Raw genomic sequence first — 17,529 nt, 5'->3', positions numbered from 1 at the left:
GGAAGGGGGGTACTGGGTGGAGGGGAGGAAAGGGGAAAAAATTGGAATAACTGTAATGACATAATCAATAAAATATATTTAAAATTTTTAAAAAGAAAAGGTGCTTTAACTAATTAGTAAACAGGGAAATGCATATTGAAGCCACAGTGCACATCTATCAGAATGACCAAATCAATATCAAGTATTGGTGAGAATACTGAGCATTTGGATCTAATATGTTGCAGGTGGGAGAGTAAATTTTTACAGTCACTTTGAGAAAGTGTTTGGCATCATCTAGCTAAAAAGTTGAACATATGCATACATTTTCCTAGAAGTCTGCCCAATGGAAATGAGTAGCATAATTTAAAATAGCCTAAAATAGAAACAATCCAAATGTCCACCAACGGTAGAATAAATTAATACATTTATAAAATGGAATACTATACATCAATGAAAGTAAATTTAAAATTGTTAAACTGAAAAGTATTTTAATGTTACAAACATGATGTTGATTGAAAGAAGCTAGACACAAAATAACAACTTACATGTTTCCGTTTGTGTAAAGTTTAAAAACAAGTCCCTGGTGTTAGAAGTCAGGATAGTGATTAATTTGGGCAAGAGGAAAGGAGAATTATATTTCTTGACTTTGGTAAGCTGTACACTTAATATTTGTGCATTTTTCATAATTTATGTTTTGATTTAAAAATTCTAATTTAATTTAAAAAGTGGTGTGTGTGCACATGCTCGCTCATATGTGTACTGGGCAAAAAGACTGCAAAGAAAAACACCATAATATTAACAGTGGTAACTTACGGCTGGTGGTATTATAGGTAGATTTTTATTTTCTTTATGCTTTAGTTTGTTTTCTACAATAAGCAAGTATTATCTTTTAACTTATAAAAAGGATGTTTTAAGAATGAAAGAAAAATTGGTTCCACAGATATCAAGTCCCATCAGGATAGGTCTCATTGTTACAGTATCATGCTAACTTGAAACCTCAACCCATATGATGTTTTGTTTCATAATTATTTATAAAAGACATCCTCTTCATTTTATCTTCCTGTGAAAAATTTCACACTATAATGTGAAATTGTGAATTACATCAACTGGGTCCACTTCACCACTACTGAGTTTCATACTCATCTCTTTTTATGAAAAGACTAAAATGTTCTAACCAGTGAGCATGTATAGGGACATTTTCATCTTTTTTTTCTTATTTTAACCAAAAGAGTTCTAAAGAAAGATTTTGTGTTGGAGTTAGGGAGGGACAGCTAGAGAGGCTGGTTGTTAACTCCAGGCTTAGTTTATCTAGTTAAAAAAGATCTGTGCTCTTGTTTATTCATTTCTACATGCTACACCCTGCTGTACTATATGCTTTAATGTTTATATTTCTTATGGATTAATCTTGGGTTTTTTTCTTCTTATTCTACGTGATCTCTATAGCCTATCTTAGCTATATCCTTGACTTGAAATGTCATCTGTGTACTGTGACTCAGATTTATTTCTCCAGCCCAGATCTTTTTCTAGAGCTTTATGCTCTAGATTCAACTAACTGTTCCATATCACAGAGACATCCCAAGATCAGCATACCCAAATGTGAATTTATCTTTTTCCCCAAACTTGCTTAATAAATAGCACCACCATCTAGCCACTAGATCATAAGAAACCTTGTAGTCATGCCTAACATCTTTCTTTCTTGTAATCCCCCTGCATTACATTGCAAGACCTGCTCACTTTACCTGCTAAATATATTTCATCATTTTTCACTTCTCTCTATATTTAGGGTGATTCTGCCATCACTCCAAATAAAACCACTATAATCGCCCACCTAGATTGCTACCGTAGCCTTCTAACTGATCTTCCCATATCCACTGTTGCTCCCATCTGTCCCATTTTCCACACAGCCATCCAAAGTAACTTTTGTATAACCTCAGATTTTGTTAGTATAACTTCATGTTTAAAATCCTTCAGTGGTCTCCTGTTACTCTTAAGGAAAATCCAAATTTCATATGGCCTGCAAAACCTTGCATGACCTGGCTTTTGTCTGCATTTTCACATGATATTCCCTCTCCTTGGAATACTCTTCCTATCCTCTTCCCTTTATTAAAGAGGTACTTAATTATCACAATAATTTATGACTTCATGTTTTTCTGAACAAAAAATACACACAGTATTTCCTCCACTCTCTGCCAACTAACTCCCATTCATTTCTCAGATGTCTGCTCCGATGTCACTTTCTCAGGGAAAACTTGTTGGCCTGTCTGTCTTTCCACACAAATAAGTACATTGTGTAATTTTTTTTGCTTAACATTCCGTTCCCCAAGTTAGTATATTAGCTCCACAAAGACAAGGGACTATATCTACTTTGTTTAGTACTATATATTCAGTATTTATCAGAGGCCCCAGCACATAGTAGGCTCTCAATGAATACTGATTGAATAAATAAAAATGTCCTTAAAAATACTTCTTGCCAATTCATACTTTCCCAGATGACTGATTTCTTCAGTTACACCCAACTCCTTGTAGTAGTTAATTATTTGGATGCTTCAAATATTGACTGACTTCCTTTCTTGCTGCAACACCCATTTCAGCAACTCATTCTTATCTCCTGGGCTCATTGTACACCAGCAAGCATTTACAGTTTATCTTCCTTTTTTTCTATCAAATAAGCAAACCCTTTTGAAGTTTTAGTTGAAATTTTACTCTTAGTAACTCTCAAGGTTTCTTTTCCTTATCCTTTTCCTATCCCAGCAGTTTTCAATAGTCTGCACAGTAGGGTATTTATACATTTTGCTTTATTTCTTCCACAGCTGCTGCCACTACCAGCATCTGGGCCCAAAAGATTCTCCACTTTTCTCCATACCTTTTCAGATCCTTAGAGAGAATGTCACTGCACACTTCCAGCCAGTTGATTAGAATCAGCTCCCCTCGGAGACTGGGTCCTGCTCCTACTTTTTCATATCTTAATTGAACCACCCAGGGGTCAGAATTGGTATTTAAACCATCTCTGTTACTTGCTTTTGGAGCATCATTACTGTTCTTGCCTCATCCTCATTCTTGAAAACAGGGTACTCAGAGGCCTAGCCCTTGGTGTATACCTCATTTATCTCGGTTCTGTCTCTGTAGAGCTACTACAGAATCATTAAAGGTGGGACTGTCATCTGCATTTTTAACACAAACCCCAAGTGGTTATTCTATATATTATCATTTGAGAATCACTTACTAGTGAGAAAATTATTATCCACACTATGTGGAAAATGCATTATTCTGACTAATCCTATCCAGCCATGCCTCAGAGATACTGCAGGTTCAGTTCCAGACCACCAAATTAAAATGAATATCAAAATGAAGCCAGACATATGATAATGTTTACACTATATTGTGGTCTCTTTTAAGTGTGCAGTAGCATTATGTCCTTTTAAAAATCCTCACCCAAAGATATGTTTATTGATTTTAGAGATAGAGGAAGGGAGAGAGAGAAACATCAATGTGAGAGCGAGACATTGATTGGTTGCCTCCCATACCTGCCCTGACCAGGGGTTGAACCTACAACCTAGGTATGTGCCCTGACCAGGAATCAAACCTGCAACCTTTTGGTGCACAAGACAATGCTCCAACCAACTGAGCTACCTGGCAATGACTAGCATTATGTCTTTAAAAAATGTACATACCTTAATTTAAAAAAACTTTTTTTTTCTAAAAAACGCTAACCATCATCTCTCTGAGCCTATTGGAAAAATGGCTCTGATAGACTTGCTTGGTGCAAGGTTGTCACAAACCTCCAATTTGTAAAAACTATAATGTCTGTGAAGCACAATAAATAAAATGTAATGAAGTCAGGTATGCCTGTATTCTATGTAGCAGCATAGGCAAAGAAATGATTTGTCTATCTTCAGTAAACCACCCAGCCTACATTCAAGGGCCTGAAAACAGCTGGTGGATCACAGCAATATGAGGTTAGAGACCAAAATATAGCCTTGTAGTAAAGAACATAAACTTTGGAGAAAGACCAACATGTAAATCCTGGCTCATATAATTTCCATGTGTGATGTTACTTATCTGTATAAGCTTCTCTTTTTTTTTCATATTAAAATTAGATTGATAATACTGTCTCATAGAGTTGTTCCAAGAGTTCACTGGGCTTCTCTCAATAGATACTCATTGAATACCTACATTTGCCAAGCACTGTTGTACACATTGCAAACATACCTGCAAACAAAATAGTTTATGCTCTCAAGGAGCATCCATTCTAGTGATGATATGTATAAAAAGTGCTTAGACTCCGTCATGTAGGAAGCGCTCTATACATGGTCGTTATTAACAAATATTTAAGGATAAGGAAGAGTATATTTGTTTTGCTTTGCCACTGTCAGGAGACAAAAGAAGTATAGGATATATTATTTGTCCATTTAGAGCTTAAATCTAGATGGTAAATTAGACATATATTTGTTCAGTCTATAAATATTAACTCAGTGCTGGCATTGTGAGGTACAAAATGAGTCCCAACTCTTAAAAAAAACTTCAGTTTATTTGGGACTGTCTGAAAAATGAAAATCTCAGTGTAAAACAAAATACAATAGGTCTTTAAGAAAAGTAATAATAAAGTGCTCAGAAGAGTGTTATTGCCTTTATATGCAAAAGAGCATAAGATGGACATACTTTAACAGGTGGCAGTGAGGTATATGACTAATTCAGTAAGGGAATAAAAAATGAGTCCCTCCTGCCAAGTGAACTAAGCAGTACATGAACCTTGGCAGCGTTAGCCTCTCTGTGTACTTATTTTATGGTTTCCATTTCTCATTGTGGCCCTGACTCTAAAGCTAAGGCAATACTGACAATGAGAAGTGTTTTTGGCCAAAGAACAGGCTGGGAGCAGAGGAAGGAAAGCAAAGAGAAAAGCATTACTAAAGTCATAAGGAAATGTTGTTGACTCCTGGGCACGCTAAGTTTCTGGCTGTAGTATAACATAAGTACAGAGAAAACAGGGCTAGAAATGAAAGTGCATGCAGGGCCTTGCATGCCAAGCTAAGGCATTTGAACATAATTTAGTAAGAATCTGAATCATCAACTGAAAACTTTTGAGCAGGGAAATGATATGATCAGAACTGTGGTTGGAAATATACATTAGAAGAAAATAGCATATAATAGATAACACAGTCCTCCTTATCAGCAGTTTTATTTTATATGGTTTCAGTTTCCCATGGTCAGCCATAGTCTGAAATATGAAGGGTACCCAAAAAAACCCAGGATTATCTTTTGGAGGGCAGGCCCCTTGTAGTACAGGCTTCCCCCGCTAGGTGAGTGTTCTAGGAACCCATCTGTATCAGTATATTGTTATAATTCTTCTGCTCCTCCTGAATGTGAAGTGTAAGAAACTCAGGAAATTCATTTCACTGTTCCCATTCTTCACAGGTGCCCCTGACCCCACAGCTGGGGCCAGCATTGATGATGAAAACTGTTGGCACTTGGATGAAGAGCAGGTGAAAGAACAAGTGAAGCTCTTTCTCTCCCAGGGTGGTTACTATGGCTCTGGCAAGCAACTCAATTCCATGTTTGCCAAGGTAAGATATGGAAAGTTTTTTTTTTTTTAATTTTTAAAACTTTTTTGAATACATGGAGCTCAACACACTTTTGGCTTCGTGCATTGTAGCCAGCTCACTTGCTCTAGCGGTACCCAGTGCTTGAAAACTAATGGGAGAGGCCGATCAGAGCAGACCTGAGCAGGTTGCATCCAGGGAGCCCTGCTCCATCCTCCTTCCCGGTAGTCCTCTTCCTTCTGCTCCCCTCTCTAAATGAGTTAGCGTTGCTGGCATTTTTAGTAATGAAGATTTGAACCCAAGACTACCTGATGAGACCTTGAAAAGATTTTTGGTGCTGGGGGCTCTCACAGCAGGTTTTCTTTCCTTTTTATAAACATATTTAGTGAGATATAATTCACATACCATAAAATTCACCCATTTTAAAGTGTACAATTGTTATGCAAAGAACAAAGGTCCAAGAAAATCTCAGCGTATTGTTGGTCGATTCCAAAGACGTAGCCGGACGACTGGCTGTAACAGATGTGGGTTTATTAGGACTTAAGTGCCCACTGGTGGCGGCTGACCAGTGAAGTTTACCACTGCACCGGTGGCAGCTGGTGAAGTTTTCCACGAAGTCCCATCCGGCCTGCGGACGGGCCACACAGGGGGCGGGCAGCCAGTGAAATTTTACGGTAACCCAGACTTTCCCAGTACAAAGTTATATAGAGTACCGAAAACAAAGCAAAACAGGGCTTGCAGGCGGAGGAGGACATGTTTGCGCACAAGCTGTGTGAGACCAAAATGCAAGCTTTCCCTCTGCAGTTGTTTACCATCCAGGCTCACATCTGAGAACAGTTTCTGTTTGGCTGTTTCTTGACTGAGGAGCTGACCAGGCTCCCAAGGTCGGTCCCCTAGTCTGCTTACTGATAGCTCTTGTCATATTCCCATGGGGTGGGAGGGGGAGTTGTAGCTTGAGTAGGGACCCATGTTCCCATTTTCCATACAACAATTCAGTGGTTTTTAGTATGTTCATATATGTGCATCCATCACCACAGTCAACTTCAGAATATTTTCATCACCTTAAAAAGAAACCCCCCCTACCCTTTAGTTATCATTCCCCTATCCTGCATATCCCCTCCCCCAGTTCTAAGCAACCACTAATCTACTTTTTATCTCTATAGATTTCCCTGTTCTGGACCTTAATAGGAATGGAATCGTATAAAATGTAGTCTTTTGTGACTGGCTTCTTACAATTAGCATATTTTCAAGGGTCATCAGCGTTAATGGCATGTATCAGTACTTCATTCCTCTTTATGTCTGAATAGTATTTTATTATACAGATACCCCATTTGCCTGTTGATAGCCATTTGGATTGTTTCCACTTTTTGGCTATTACAAATAATGCTAATAGAAACATTCTTGTACAGGTTTGTATGTGGACATATGTTTTCATTTCTCTCCAGGACATGGAATATGATAACTCTACGTTTAATTGTTTGAGGAACTGCTAAAATGATTTCCAAAGTGGCTGCATTATTTTACATTCCCACCAATGGTGTATTAGGGTTCCGGTTTCTCTATATCTTCACCAATACTTCTTGGTATCTGACTTTCTGATTCTAGCCACCCTAGTGGGTGTGAAGTGGTACCTCATTGTGCACAGCGGGCTTTCTTGATACATGCAGTGAACTTGCTTACAGAACAAGAGGCCTTCTAAAGGCTCTTTGGAAATGTTGTGCTTAAATACTTCATCTTCTCTTCCCCCTCCTCACCTTTCTTCTACTTTTTTTATGATGTGCAGTCACAAACCCCTTACCCCTCCTTATGTCAGGTTCGAGAGATGCTGCGGATGAGAGATTCCAATGGAGCCAGGATGCTGACGCTCATAACTCAGCAGTTTATGGCCGACCCACGACTCACACTCTGGAGGCAGCAAGGAACCAGCATGACAGATAAGTGCAGGCAGCTCTGGGATGAGCTAGGTAAGTTTTCATATCTAAGAGAAGCACTATATCTGTCCTACCAGCTTGCTCCCTGGCAGCAGGGTTAGTGAACACTTGCCATCAATCATTACATAGCTCTTGCTGAGTGAACTTGAGCCCAGCTGGTGGAAGATTTAGGCTCTACAGAGGCCACCAGAGTAATTCTGCACTCACTTGTGTTGCTTCCACAGCATTGTGCTTTGTTATGGAGATCAGCGTTCTGTTCCAGATGATACCACATAGAAACTTTTGCTGAGAGAAAACCTCTTCCCTTGGCATCTGTTGCATGGCATTAGCCAAGTTCTTATCAGCCTTATTTCCCCCCTTTTCCTGCCTCTGTTCTTCTTTTTCACTCCTAAACAGCCCTCTTAGGCATGGGGCAATTTCTAAGACCAGGACCTTGGACTTCCATTCTTCGTTCTCCCTTGAAAACCGTTTTTTTTTTTTTTAATATCATGGTTTCAGCGTTTACCTCTGTGGTGATCTCAGCCTCATCTTCTTTCCGCTTATCTGAATTCCAGTTTCATATTAGCAACTACCTTTTGACCATTTCACTTAAAAATTCCCTGATCACCTTAAGTTTGGGAAATCTGATATGAACTCAGGCCTCTCCAAGAAAAGGTTCCCTTGACTCTGGCATTGTCTCCACCATCCCTTACTCTACCAAACCTTTTTTGGAACACTTATTTTTCTTTCATTCCCTACATCTAGTCACCAACTTCATTTGATTCGCAATCCTCAAAATGTAAGTTAGTGTCCGTTCCCACTTTTTATTTCCCATCATCACTGGTCTCGTTGAGGGCCTTCAGACTTTTAAATTAAATTAGAACTGTGGCCTCCTGAAGGGCCTCTGTTGCACATTCTTTTTATTAAGCCCGTATTCTTTGGGCCTCATGTCCCCTTATCATTCCCTTGTTCCAACGCTAGTTCTGCAGTGCTAAGACTCAGCTCGTCTGCTTCTTTTCAGAATCTTCCATACCTTGGACTCACCATCTAATAATGGGTTATACTGAAAAAGTTCTATACAGCAGATTCTAAAAGTTCTAATACAGACTTCCACGTGTACAAAATAGCACAAGGAAAACTGCAGTTTAGGTTTTAGTGAATTCTTCTGGACTGAAGCCTATGTTTTATAGTGTTAGGGCCAAAGCCTTGGAGAATGAGGTTTAATGACTCTGGGACTTGGTTACTTCGAGACTGATAAGTGTGGTGTTTTAGTTTGGGTGCTGAGGCTTTTTGATATCACCTGGAGCACTAATGGCTTTGGAGCTTTCATTAATAATGACTAGCTACATTATTGTTATGTGCCAATCTCCTTCTTAAAAGATTGTACCCACATCGTTTTATTTAATTTTCATAAAAACCCTATGAGGTAATCGTGCATTTATTGCAAAGAAACAGATACTTGTGGATACAGAATAAAATGAAGCATTACAAAAAACTCTCTCTGCCTTGACATAATCACACTTTCTGAAATACAGGAATGTTGCACTATCAGTCTGTAGCTACTGGACCAACCAGTTGTGACCAGGGTCACATGACATAATTCATGGCAACTTGGGAACTGCTTCTAGACTCTTTCCCAAGAAGAAATTATAGGCATAGACTTCCTTCCAGATTAAGATATTGGCATTTCCATATTTTTAGAAGACAAGACTGAGCTTAGAAAAGTTAAGCATTTCATTCAAAGCCACACATTAATAAGTGGTGGCTTTAATACTTGAACCCCAATCTGTCTTACTCCAAGTCAAACATCCTTCTGCAACATTTTGTTGTCCACTTTTTTCCCCAAAGTGCCTGTTTCCTAAGAATTTGAAGTTAGCCTTCTTCAGAGTCAGTTTCATCTGATACCTCTTGGAATAATCTTTATGACGATCATGGGATTGTGCCGTGGACTTGGGCTTGGGCTTTGGGGCAAGGGTAGGTGAGAGGAGGTAAGCAGAGCTGGCTCCCAGCGCCTTTAAAGCTCTTGTCATATACTTACGTTCGTTATGAAAACTCTTGCTTCTGCCATTTTCATATCTAAGAAATTGCTCTATCAGCCTTCCGAGAAACACTCAGCATTCTGCAAAGACTGGTTCTAAAACTTCTCCAAATCACCTGGAGTACCTGTTTAAACAAATTACAAGGCCTATCCCCAGAATTTCTGATTCAAACAAACTCCCAAGGGATGCTGATGCCACTATTCCAGAGGCCACAATTTGAGAACCACTGCACTAAGGGAAGCCTTATGGGCTTAGATACTACAGCACAGTGCGTTCATGCTTCCCCTAACTTCTCTAACGATTACTTACTGGTCGTAAGACCTGTTCACCTGGGGAGGGCCTAGGCAGGGTTTGTAGGAACTGAAGAGAGTGGGCTCATTACTTTCAGTTCCTGAACCAAAGAAAATAGAAACTGTCAAACAGGAGGTTTTTGCATTTCCTTTGTCTGCACATAAATGCTTTACTTTCTCTTCTGTTAAAATCTATAAAGTATCTCTGCTCCCATAAAAGGACAGTCCTTAGATATTTACTCTGGGTCCTATGCCATATCCTTTCTCAAGAATTTCACTCCTGCAATTATCTCCTTTCTCTGGCATCATTAATGCTTTCCCTTCTACTGGGTCAACCCCAGCAGCATACGAATATGCTCTAATACCTTCAGTCTCATTTTTAAAAAGTACCTTTGATGTTCCCACCACCCTCCAATCATTACCCCATTTCTCTTCCCTTTAAAGCAACAATTCTTGAAAAACTTTTCTGTGATCACTTTTTCCACTTGCTCACCTCCATGGTCTCTTGAGCCCACTATAGTCGAACTTTCATTGCTCATTGGTGCAGCTCCACTAAAGTAGTTCTTGTCAAAGTCACCAGTAACTTCAGTATTGCCAGATACAGTGGTCACTTCTCAGTTGTAACCTCTTAGCAATTTTCATAAAATTGACCATATTGTTCGTGAAACTTATTCTTCTCTTGGTTTCCATAACCCCACATGCTCTTGGTTTCCTCCTGTGTTCCTAGCTACTTTCTCTCAGTTTGCTCTGCAGGCTTGTCTGTTTTTCCTCAACCCTTCTTAATATTGAGTACTCCATAGCACCCACTTCCTGTCTACCTAAGTGATCGTATTCAGTCCCATGGCTTTAGATACCATCCAGAGGCAGTTAAATCACAAATTTATGTCTAGCCCTGACCCTTCTCCTGAGCTCTCGGCTCTGTGTCCAGCTTCCTGCCTCTTCTAAGAAACATTCTAACTTAACGTGACCATCACAGAACTCTCATTTTTCCTGCCAAAGCCTGATTTTGCCCCTTGTCCTTATCTCAGTACACATTAGCAAGATTGATCTAGTTGCTCAAGAAGAAAATCTGTTATCCTTGGTTCCCTCTGTTTCCTACCTTCTGCACCCAGTCCAAAACCTGTTGACTCAGAGGACTGAATGAGATAATGTGTATGAAGTGCTTCATATAACATAATGCCTTGCCCACTAAAAAAAAAAAGTTATAGATATTATTTTATTATTACACTTAATATATAATAATTACATAAATTTTTAACTTTGATTAGCGTTTTTGACACTTTTTTAAGTTGCTGGAAAATATGCTTTTGGATATTGGTAACACAGTCCCATGAGTGCTATTATATGCAGGCAACTGCAGAATGTTTTGCTTTGGCTCTTTCTTAGAGATGTGATAGCCTCTGAGTGTTGTTGAAATAAGTTCATAAGGACTAAATAAAACAGAAAACTCATTTTTAATTTACAGGTGAAAGTATGTGTACTCACTTTCTAAGGATCCCTTTTTAAATATCTAAATGCTTAGGAACTAGGAACTCCTTGATGACTAGAATCACAGTGTTTCTTTTTCTTTTCTTTCTTTTTTTTTCAGTATATTTTATTGATTATGCTTTACAATCATTCCAGTTTTTCCCCCTTAACCCTCCTCCACCTGGTACCCCCCCTTCCCTCCAGCAATCCGTCACCTTAGTTCATGTCCATGGTCATCCATGTAAGTTCTTTGGCTTCACCCTTTCCTATACTGTTCTTAACATCTCCTTCTCTAGTTTATTTCTACTAATTATGCTTTCTGATCTCAGCACTATTTCCACATTCTCCTCTTTTCCCCTCCCTGCTGATAACCCTTCACACGGTCTTCATATCTCTGGTTCTGTTCCTGTTCTGGTTGTTTGCTTTGTTTGCTTGTTTGTTTGTTTGTTTAGATTCAGTTGTTGATAGTTGCTTTTTTAATGCTCATGGTTTTTATCTTCTTTTTCTTAAATAAGTCTCTTTAACATTCCCTATAATAATGGTTTGGTGGTGATGAACTCCTTTAGCTTTACCTTGTCTGGGAAGCACTTTATCTGCCCTTCCATTCTAAATGATAGCTTTGCTGGATAGAATAATCCTGGTTGTAGGTCCTTGCTTTTCATCACTTTGAACATTTCTTTCCAGTCCCTTCTTGCCTGCAAAGTTTCTTTTGAGAAATCTGCTGAGAGTCTTATGGGAACTCCTTTGTAGGTAACTCATTTTCTCTTGCTGCTTTTAAAATTCTCTATTTTTAGCCTTTGGCATTTTAATTATGTGTCTTGGTATGATCTTCTTTGGGTCTAGCCTATTTGGGACTTTCTGTGCTTCCTGAATTTTTATGTCTATTTCCTTTACCAAATTAGGGAAGTTTCCTTTCATTTATTTTTTCAAATAAGTTTTCAATTTCTCCCTCTCCCTCTTCTCCTTCTGGCACCCCTATGATTCAGATGTTGGCACGTTTAGAGGTGTCCCAGAGGTTCCTAAGCCTCTCCTAAATTTTTTGAATTCTTGTTTCTTGTTTTTGTTCTAGTTTAATGTTTATCTCTTCCTTATGTTCCAAATCGTTGGTTTGAATCCCAGCTTTTTTCCCTTCTCTGTTCGTTCCCTGTGGGTTATTCTTTATTTCACTTAGTGTAACCTTCATTTCTTTATTTTTCTGTCATACTCAAGGAGTTCTCTGAGCATCCTGATAACCAGTGTTTTGAATTCTGCATCTGATAGGTTGGCTATTTCCACTTCACTTAGTTCTTTTAATGGGGTTTTGTTTTGTTCTTTCATTTGGGCCATATTTCTTTGTCTCCTCAATTTGGCAGCCTCCCTGTGTTTGTTTCTGTGGATTAGGCAGAGCTGCTTTTACTCCCTGTCTTAGTAGCATGGCCTATTGTAGAAAAGGCACCTGTAAATTGTATGGGGCAGAGCCTTAGGTAATTGCCAAGGCAGGACAACCCACTTCACTGCTTTGTGGCTGTGTGGCGAGGGCTCGGAGAGAGGACAGTGCTGCCACCTGGCTTCTGGTGGTTTGCCCGGTGCTCGCCCCATTTCCAGTCACTTCGCCTCCTTCCTGTGTGCAACTGTCGCCCTTCCAGCTGCTGCCCCAGTGGTGAATCCTGGAGTGGGTGGGTTTGCATACATTCTAAGACCATGCTGGCCCTTTAAGCAGCAAAAATCCAGCAGTTTCTTCTGCTGCCCCAACCTCCACTGATTTTTATAGCCAGAGATAACGGGGATCTATCCTCCTGGTGCTGGAACCCAGGGCTGTGCAGTCTGGCCTGGGGCTGGGATCACTCGCTTCTAAGATATCCCTCTTGTCCATCCAGGCCCCTGCTGCCTCTCCACTCAGTCTCTGCGACTCTACCCCTCCAAGCTGTCTGGATGAATGTGTCTTCTTTAAATCCTTAGTTGTTGGACTTCCATACGGCTCGATTTTCTGATGGTTCTGGGTGTTATTAGTTTTGAGATCTGGTTGTAGTTCTTTCTTTGGTTGTGCAAGGAGGCAAAGCGTGTCTACCTATGCCTCCATCTTGACCAGAAGTTCCCTTAGAGTCACTGTTTATTTATTCATTAAGTCTCCCTCAACTCATCCAGTTGGTATTTCATTCCTATAATCCTACCGATTTTGAAATTCATAAGATCAGTAGAATTCCTTTAGCTGCCAAATTTAATGGCCTCTTTTTGTTCTCATTCTACTTGTGAAGATTAAATGTGAAAAACTTTTACTTCACTATAAATGAAAAGCACTTTTTAAACTGTAAAATAAATGCTTATTACTAATATTGACAGTCTGGCACATTAGACATTGCTAATTGGCTCATGTGTCACCAATTTCTCCTGGTTCTCCCATCTCTCTTATTCTGCTTCTGTCGTACTTATTCCTCCTTTTCTGCTCATGACTTGAATGTTGATGTTTTCTCAAAATTCTGTTCTTAGGATTCCTCTCCTCTCATCCTAAATGATGAGGTTTCCTTATCTTTTTTGTTTGTTAGTGTGAGGGGCCCTATCCCTCTACATTAATTTTTTCAATGATTTTTCTTTTTATTTATAGAGAGGGGAGGGGAGGGAGAAAGAAAGGGAGAGACACATTGATATGAGAGAGATACATTGATCAGCTTTGATATGAGAGAGATACATTGATCAGCTTCCTCACATACATGCCCCAACCTGGCACCAGACCTGCAATCCAGGAATGTGCCTTGACTGGGAATAGAACCAGTGACTTCTCGCTTTGCAGGACAGTGCCCAAACAACTGAGCCACACTGGTCAACTCCTCCCTACATTAATTTTAGAAGAACCAGCAAATGATGTACTATAGACACACCATAGGGGAAGAACTACAATGTGAAGAAAAAGTTTTTTCTCATGAGGTTTATACAGGCCTTTAGGGTTCTTAAATCCTAAAAGTGGAAAAAGTAACTGTTTTATGATCTGAATATGTGTTCATCTTATTGGCACACTGTCCTAAATGTTTTATCTCCTGCTGCACTACTTATATGTTTAAGGATTTCCTGCCACCTGGTGTTCATAAAGGACACTGTAATTGGTAGGAAGGAACTCACAATCCCTATAGGACTAAAAACTAATATCCTAGATTACAAAAAATTCCTATCAGAAGGAAGAAACATCCAATAGACTAATATCCAAGGAGACTAAGATGACTCCTGAGAGGGTCTTTGCCCTTTCCTTGTTTGGGTATACATAATCCTTCTATGTATCTACCCAAAGAACTCCTATATCTATCTGTTGTTCTTTTTATTTATTTTTTTAATATATTTATTGATTATGCTATTACAATTGTCCCAATTTTTCCCCTTTGCCCCCCTCTGCCCAGTACCTCCCTTCCCTTCAGCAATCCCCCCCCCCCTTTAGTTCATGTCCATGGGTCATGCATATAAGCTATTTGGCTTCTCCATTTCCTATGCTATTCTTAATGTCCCCTTGTTTGTTTTATACCTACCAGTTATGCTTCTTGATCCCTGCACCTTTCCCCCATTCTCCCCTTTTCCCCTCCCCACTGACAACCCTCCATATGATCTTCATATCTATGATTCTGTTCTATTCTACTTGTTTGTTTAGTTTTGGGGGGATTTTTAAATTCATTTGTTGATAGTTATAAGTTTGTTGTCATTCTGTTGTTCATAGTTTTGACCTTCTTTTTCTTAAGTAAGTCCCTTTAACATTTTGTGTAATAAAGGCTTGGCGATGATGAACTCCTTTAGCTTTACCTTGTCTGGGAAGCACTTTATCTGCCCTTCCATTCTAAATGATAGCTCTGCTGGATAGAGTAATCCTGGTTGTAGGTCCTTGCTTTTCATCACTTTGGATATTTCTTGCCAGTCCCTTCTAGCCTGCAAAGTTTCTTTTGAGAAATCAGGTGACAGTCTCATCGGAGCTCCTTTCACAGGCTGTGTGGACTAGCTCTACCACAGTGGCGGAGCTGCTGTGAAGGGGTTGACCCCACAGATCAGGACTCACTTCAGGAGAGCTCTGGTGCCCGATGAGTCTGCCTCTTGAGTGGGTCTCTGGTGGCGGTGATTGTGTGGTGCTCTGATGTGGTCTGAAGCTGCCCACCAGGTGCACTGGCTCTCGGGCCTCCTGGGAGGTGCAGACCAAATCAGCTGTTGCTTGTGCCCTGCCCAGGGCCACTTAGCATGACCTACAAAGCGGTCTGCAGGTGTCTGCTACTTGTGCTGCGCTTGGAAGTGCCCAGGATATGCAAATCAAGCCCAGCTGCCACTAGTGCTGGGCCTAGGGCCATTTAGCAAGAGGTATAGGACATGCTGAGGCCAGATGCTGCTTATTTGGGAATTGTGAACCTTTGAGAGATTTTAGGAAAGTCTGCTGCATGAGCCATCCAGGTTCTTTGTGTGGGAAAGCTGCTGGAAGTGGACTGGGGGGGCCTGCAAGTTGAGTGTGGTGGCATCTCCAGGGATCACTAGGGCAAGGCAAACAGTGTTAGGTTGATGGAGAATCAGATATGGCAACTGCCAGCTTTGTGGAGGGAGGACTCAGCAAAGGAATAATGGCCTGTACCAGTACTTCTCTCTGGGAGAAAGCTGGCCCTTCAGCCCTCACTCTGAAGTCAGACAATTCAGTTTCTCCATGTATGTTCCTGGAGCCCTTGGAGCTGCTGCCCCAGTGCTGGAGCTCAGAGCAAGTGAGCCCAAGTAAGTCCATGCCAGGGTCCTGTAAGAGGAAATCCTGTGACTCTAGCAGCTCTCTCAGTCACAATCCCCGCTGGTCTTCACAGCTGGAAGAAAAAGAAATTTAAAAAAAAAACAAGGATAGGTTTAGGAACCTCTGAGACATCTTTAAATGTACTAATATCTGAATCATGGGGGTGTCAGAAAGAGAAAATGAAGGGCAAGAAACTGAAAACTTATTTGAAAAAATAATGAAACTTCCCTGATTTGATGAAGGAAATAGATATACAAGTCTGGGAAGCACAGAGAGTTCCAAACAAGATGGACCCAAAGAAGACCACACCAAGATGCATCATAATTAAAATACCAAAGGTTTAAGATAAAGAGAGAATCTTAAAAGCAGCAAGAGAAAAGAAGAGAGCTATCTACAAAGGAGTTCCCATAAGACTCTCAGCTGATTTCTCAAAAGAAACTTTCAGGCAAGAAGGAACTGGCAAGAAGTATTCAAAGTGATGAAAAGCAAGGACCTACAACCAAGATTACTCTATCCAGCAAAGCTATCATTTAGAATGGAAGGGCAGATAAAGTGCTTCCCAGACAAGGTAAAGCTAAAGGAGTTCATCATCACCAAGTCCTTATTATAGGAAATACTAAAGGGAATTATGTAAGAAAAAGAAAAAGATCAAAATTACGAACATTAAAATGGCAATAAATCCACAGCTATTAATAATTGTATCCAAAAAACAAACTAAGCAAGGAAGCAGAACAGGAACAGAATCATAGATATGGAATTTGGAGGGTTATCAGTTGGGAGGGGAAAGGGGGAGAAAGAGGGGAAAGATGTAGGGATAAAGAAGCACAAATTTGTAGGTACAAAATAGAGAGGGTGATGTCAATAACAGTATAGGTAATGGAGTAGCCAATGAACTTATATGCATGACCATGGACATGAACTAAGTGGTGGTGGGGTGTTGCTGGAGAAAATGAGGGTACTCGGCGGAAGGGACAAAAGGGGAAAAATTGGGACAACTTTAATAGCATAATCAGTAAACTATATTTTTTTAAAAAGAGAAATCATTTGATGGTTGCCAGCTGGGAGGGAGGGAGGGGTTTCAGTGAAGAACGTGACAGGATTAAGAAGTACAAATTAGTAGTTACAGAATAGTCATTGGAATGTAAAGTACAGCATAGAAAAAAGAGTAGCCAAAGAACATGTATGCATGACCCATGGACATGGAAAACAGGTGGGGATTTCCTGAGTTTGGGGAGGGGACAGGTGGAGAAGGGCAAAGGGGGAAAATCTGGGAGAACTATAATAATATAATCAATGAAATATAATTTAAAAATAATAGCCAATAGCCTTCTCAAAGAGGAGATTATGTCTTTTAGTTTGAAACCTTTTCTTCAAAAAATCATTTTTTTTCTCTCTGTCTGGAACAAGTCTTCTTATTTGGATATTAGCTGCTGTATTACTATACAGCAGGGTTAGAGAACAGTCTACATCAGGGGCAAGAAAATAAAGGGTTCCAGAAGGGATGTCTCTGTAAGATAATAAACTTGATAGATGATTTGATGTGAGTGAACATATTGAATAGATATTGGTCCTCTAATTGTATTATGTCTTCTCTAT

The 17,529-nt window shown here is 39.8% G+C and overlaps 1 protein-coding gene across 1 annotated transcript in view; it reads left to right on the top strand.

Annotated features, from left to right (window-relative positions):
- Window positions 1–17,529, top strand: part of ZSWIM5 (zinc finger SWIM-type containing 5) — a 103,914-nt gene that overhangs the window by 51,644 nt on the left and 34,741 nt on the right. Inside the window, exons 3-4 of the mRNA XM_090271602.1 lie at window positions 5,392–5,540; window positions 7,330–7,480. Coding sequence (XP_090127728.1) covers window positions 5,392–5,540; window positions 7,330–7,480 — 300 coding nt within the window. The remainder of the gene's footprint in view (window positions 1–5,391; window positions 5,541–7,329; window positions 7,481–17,529) is intronic.

This window comes from Furipterus horrens, unplaced genomic scaffold (genome assembly GCF_987537825.1).
Source record: "Furipterus horrens unplaced genomic scaffold, mFurHor1.1.pri manual_scaffold_3, whole genome shotgun sequence".
Classification (NCBI taxonomy): Eukaryota; Metazoa; Chordata; class Mammalia; order Chiroptera; family Furipteridae; genus Furipterus; species Furipterus horrens.
Note: the sequence above shows the minus strand (reverse complement) of the source record. Positions and strands in the feature narration are given on the sequence as shown.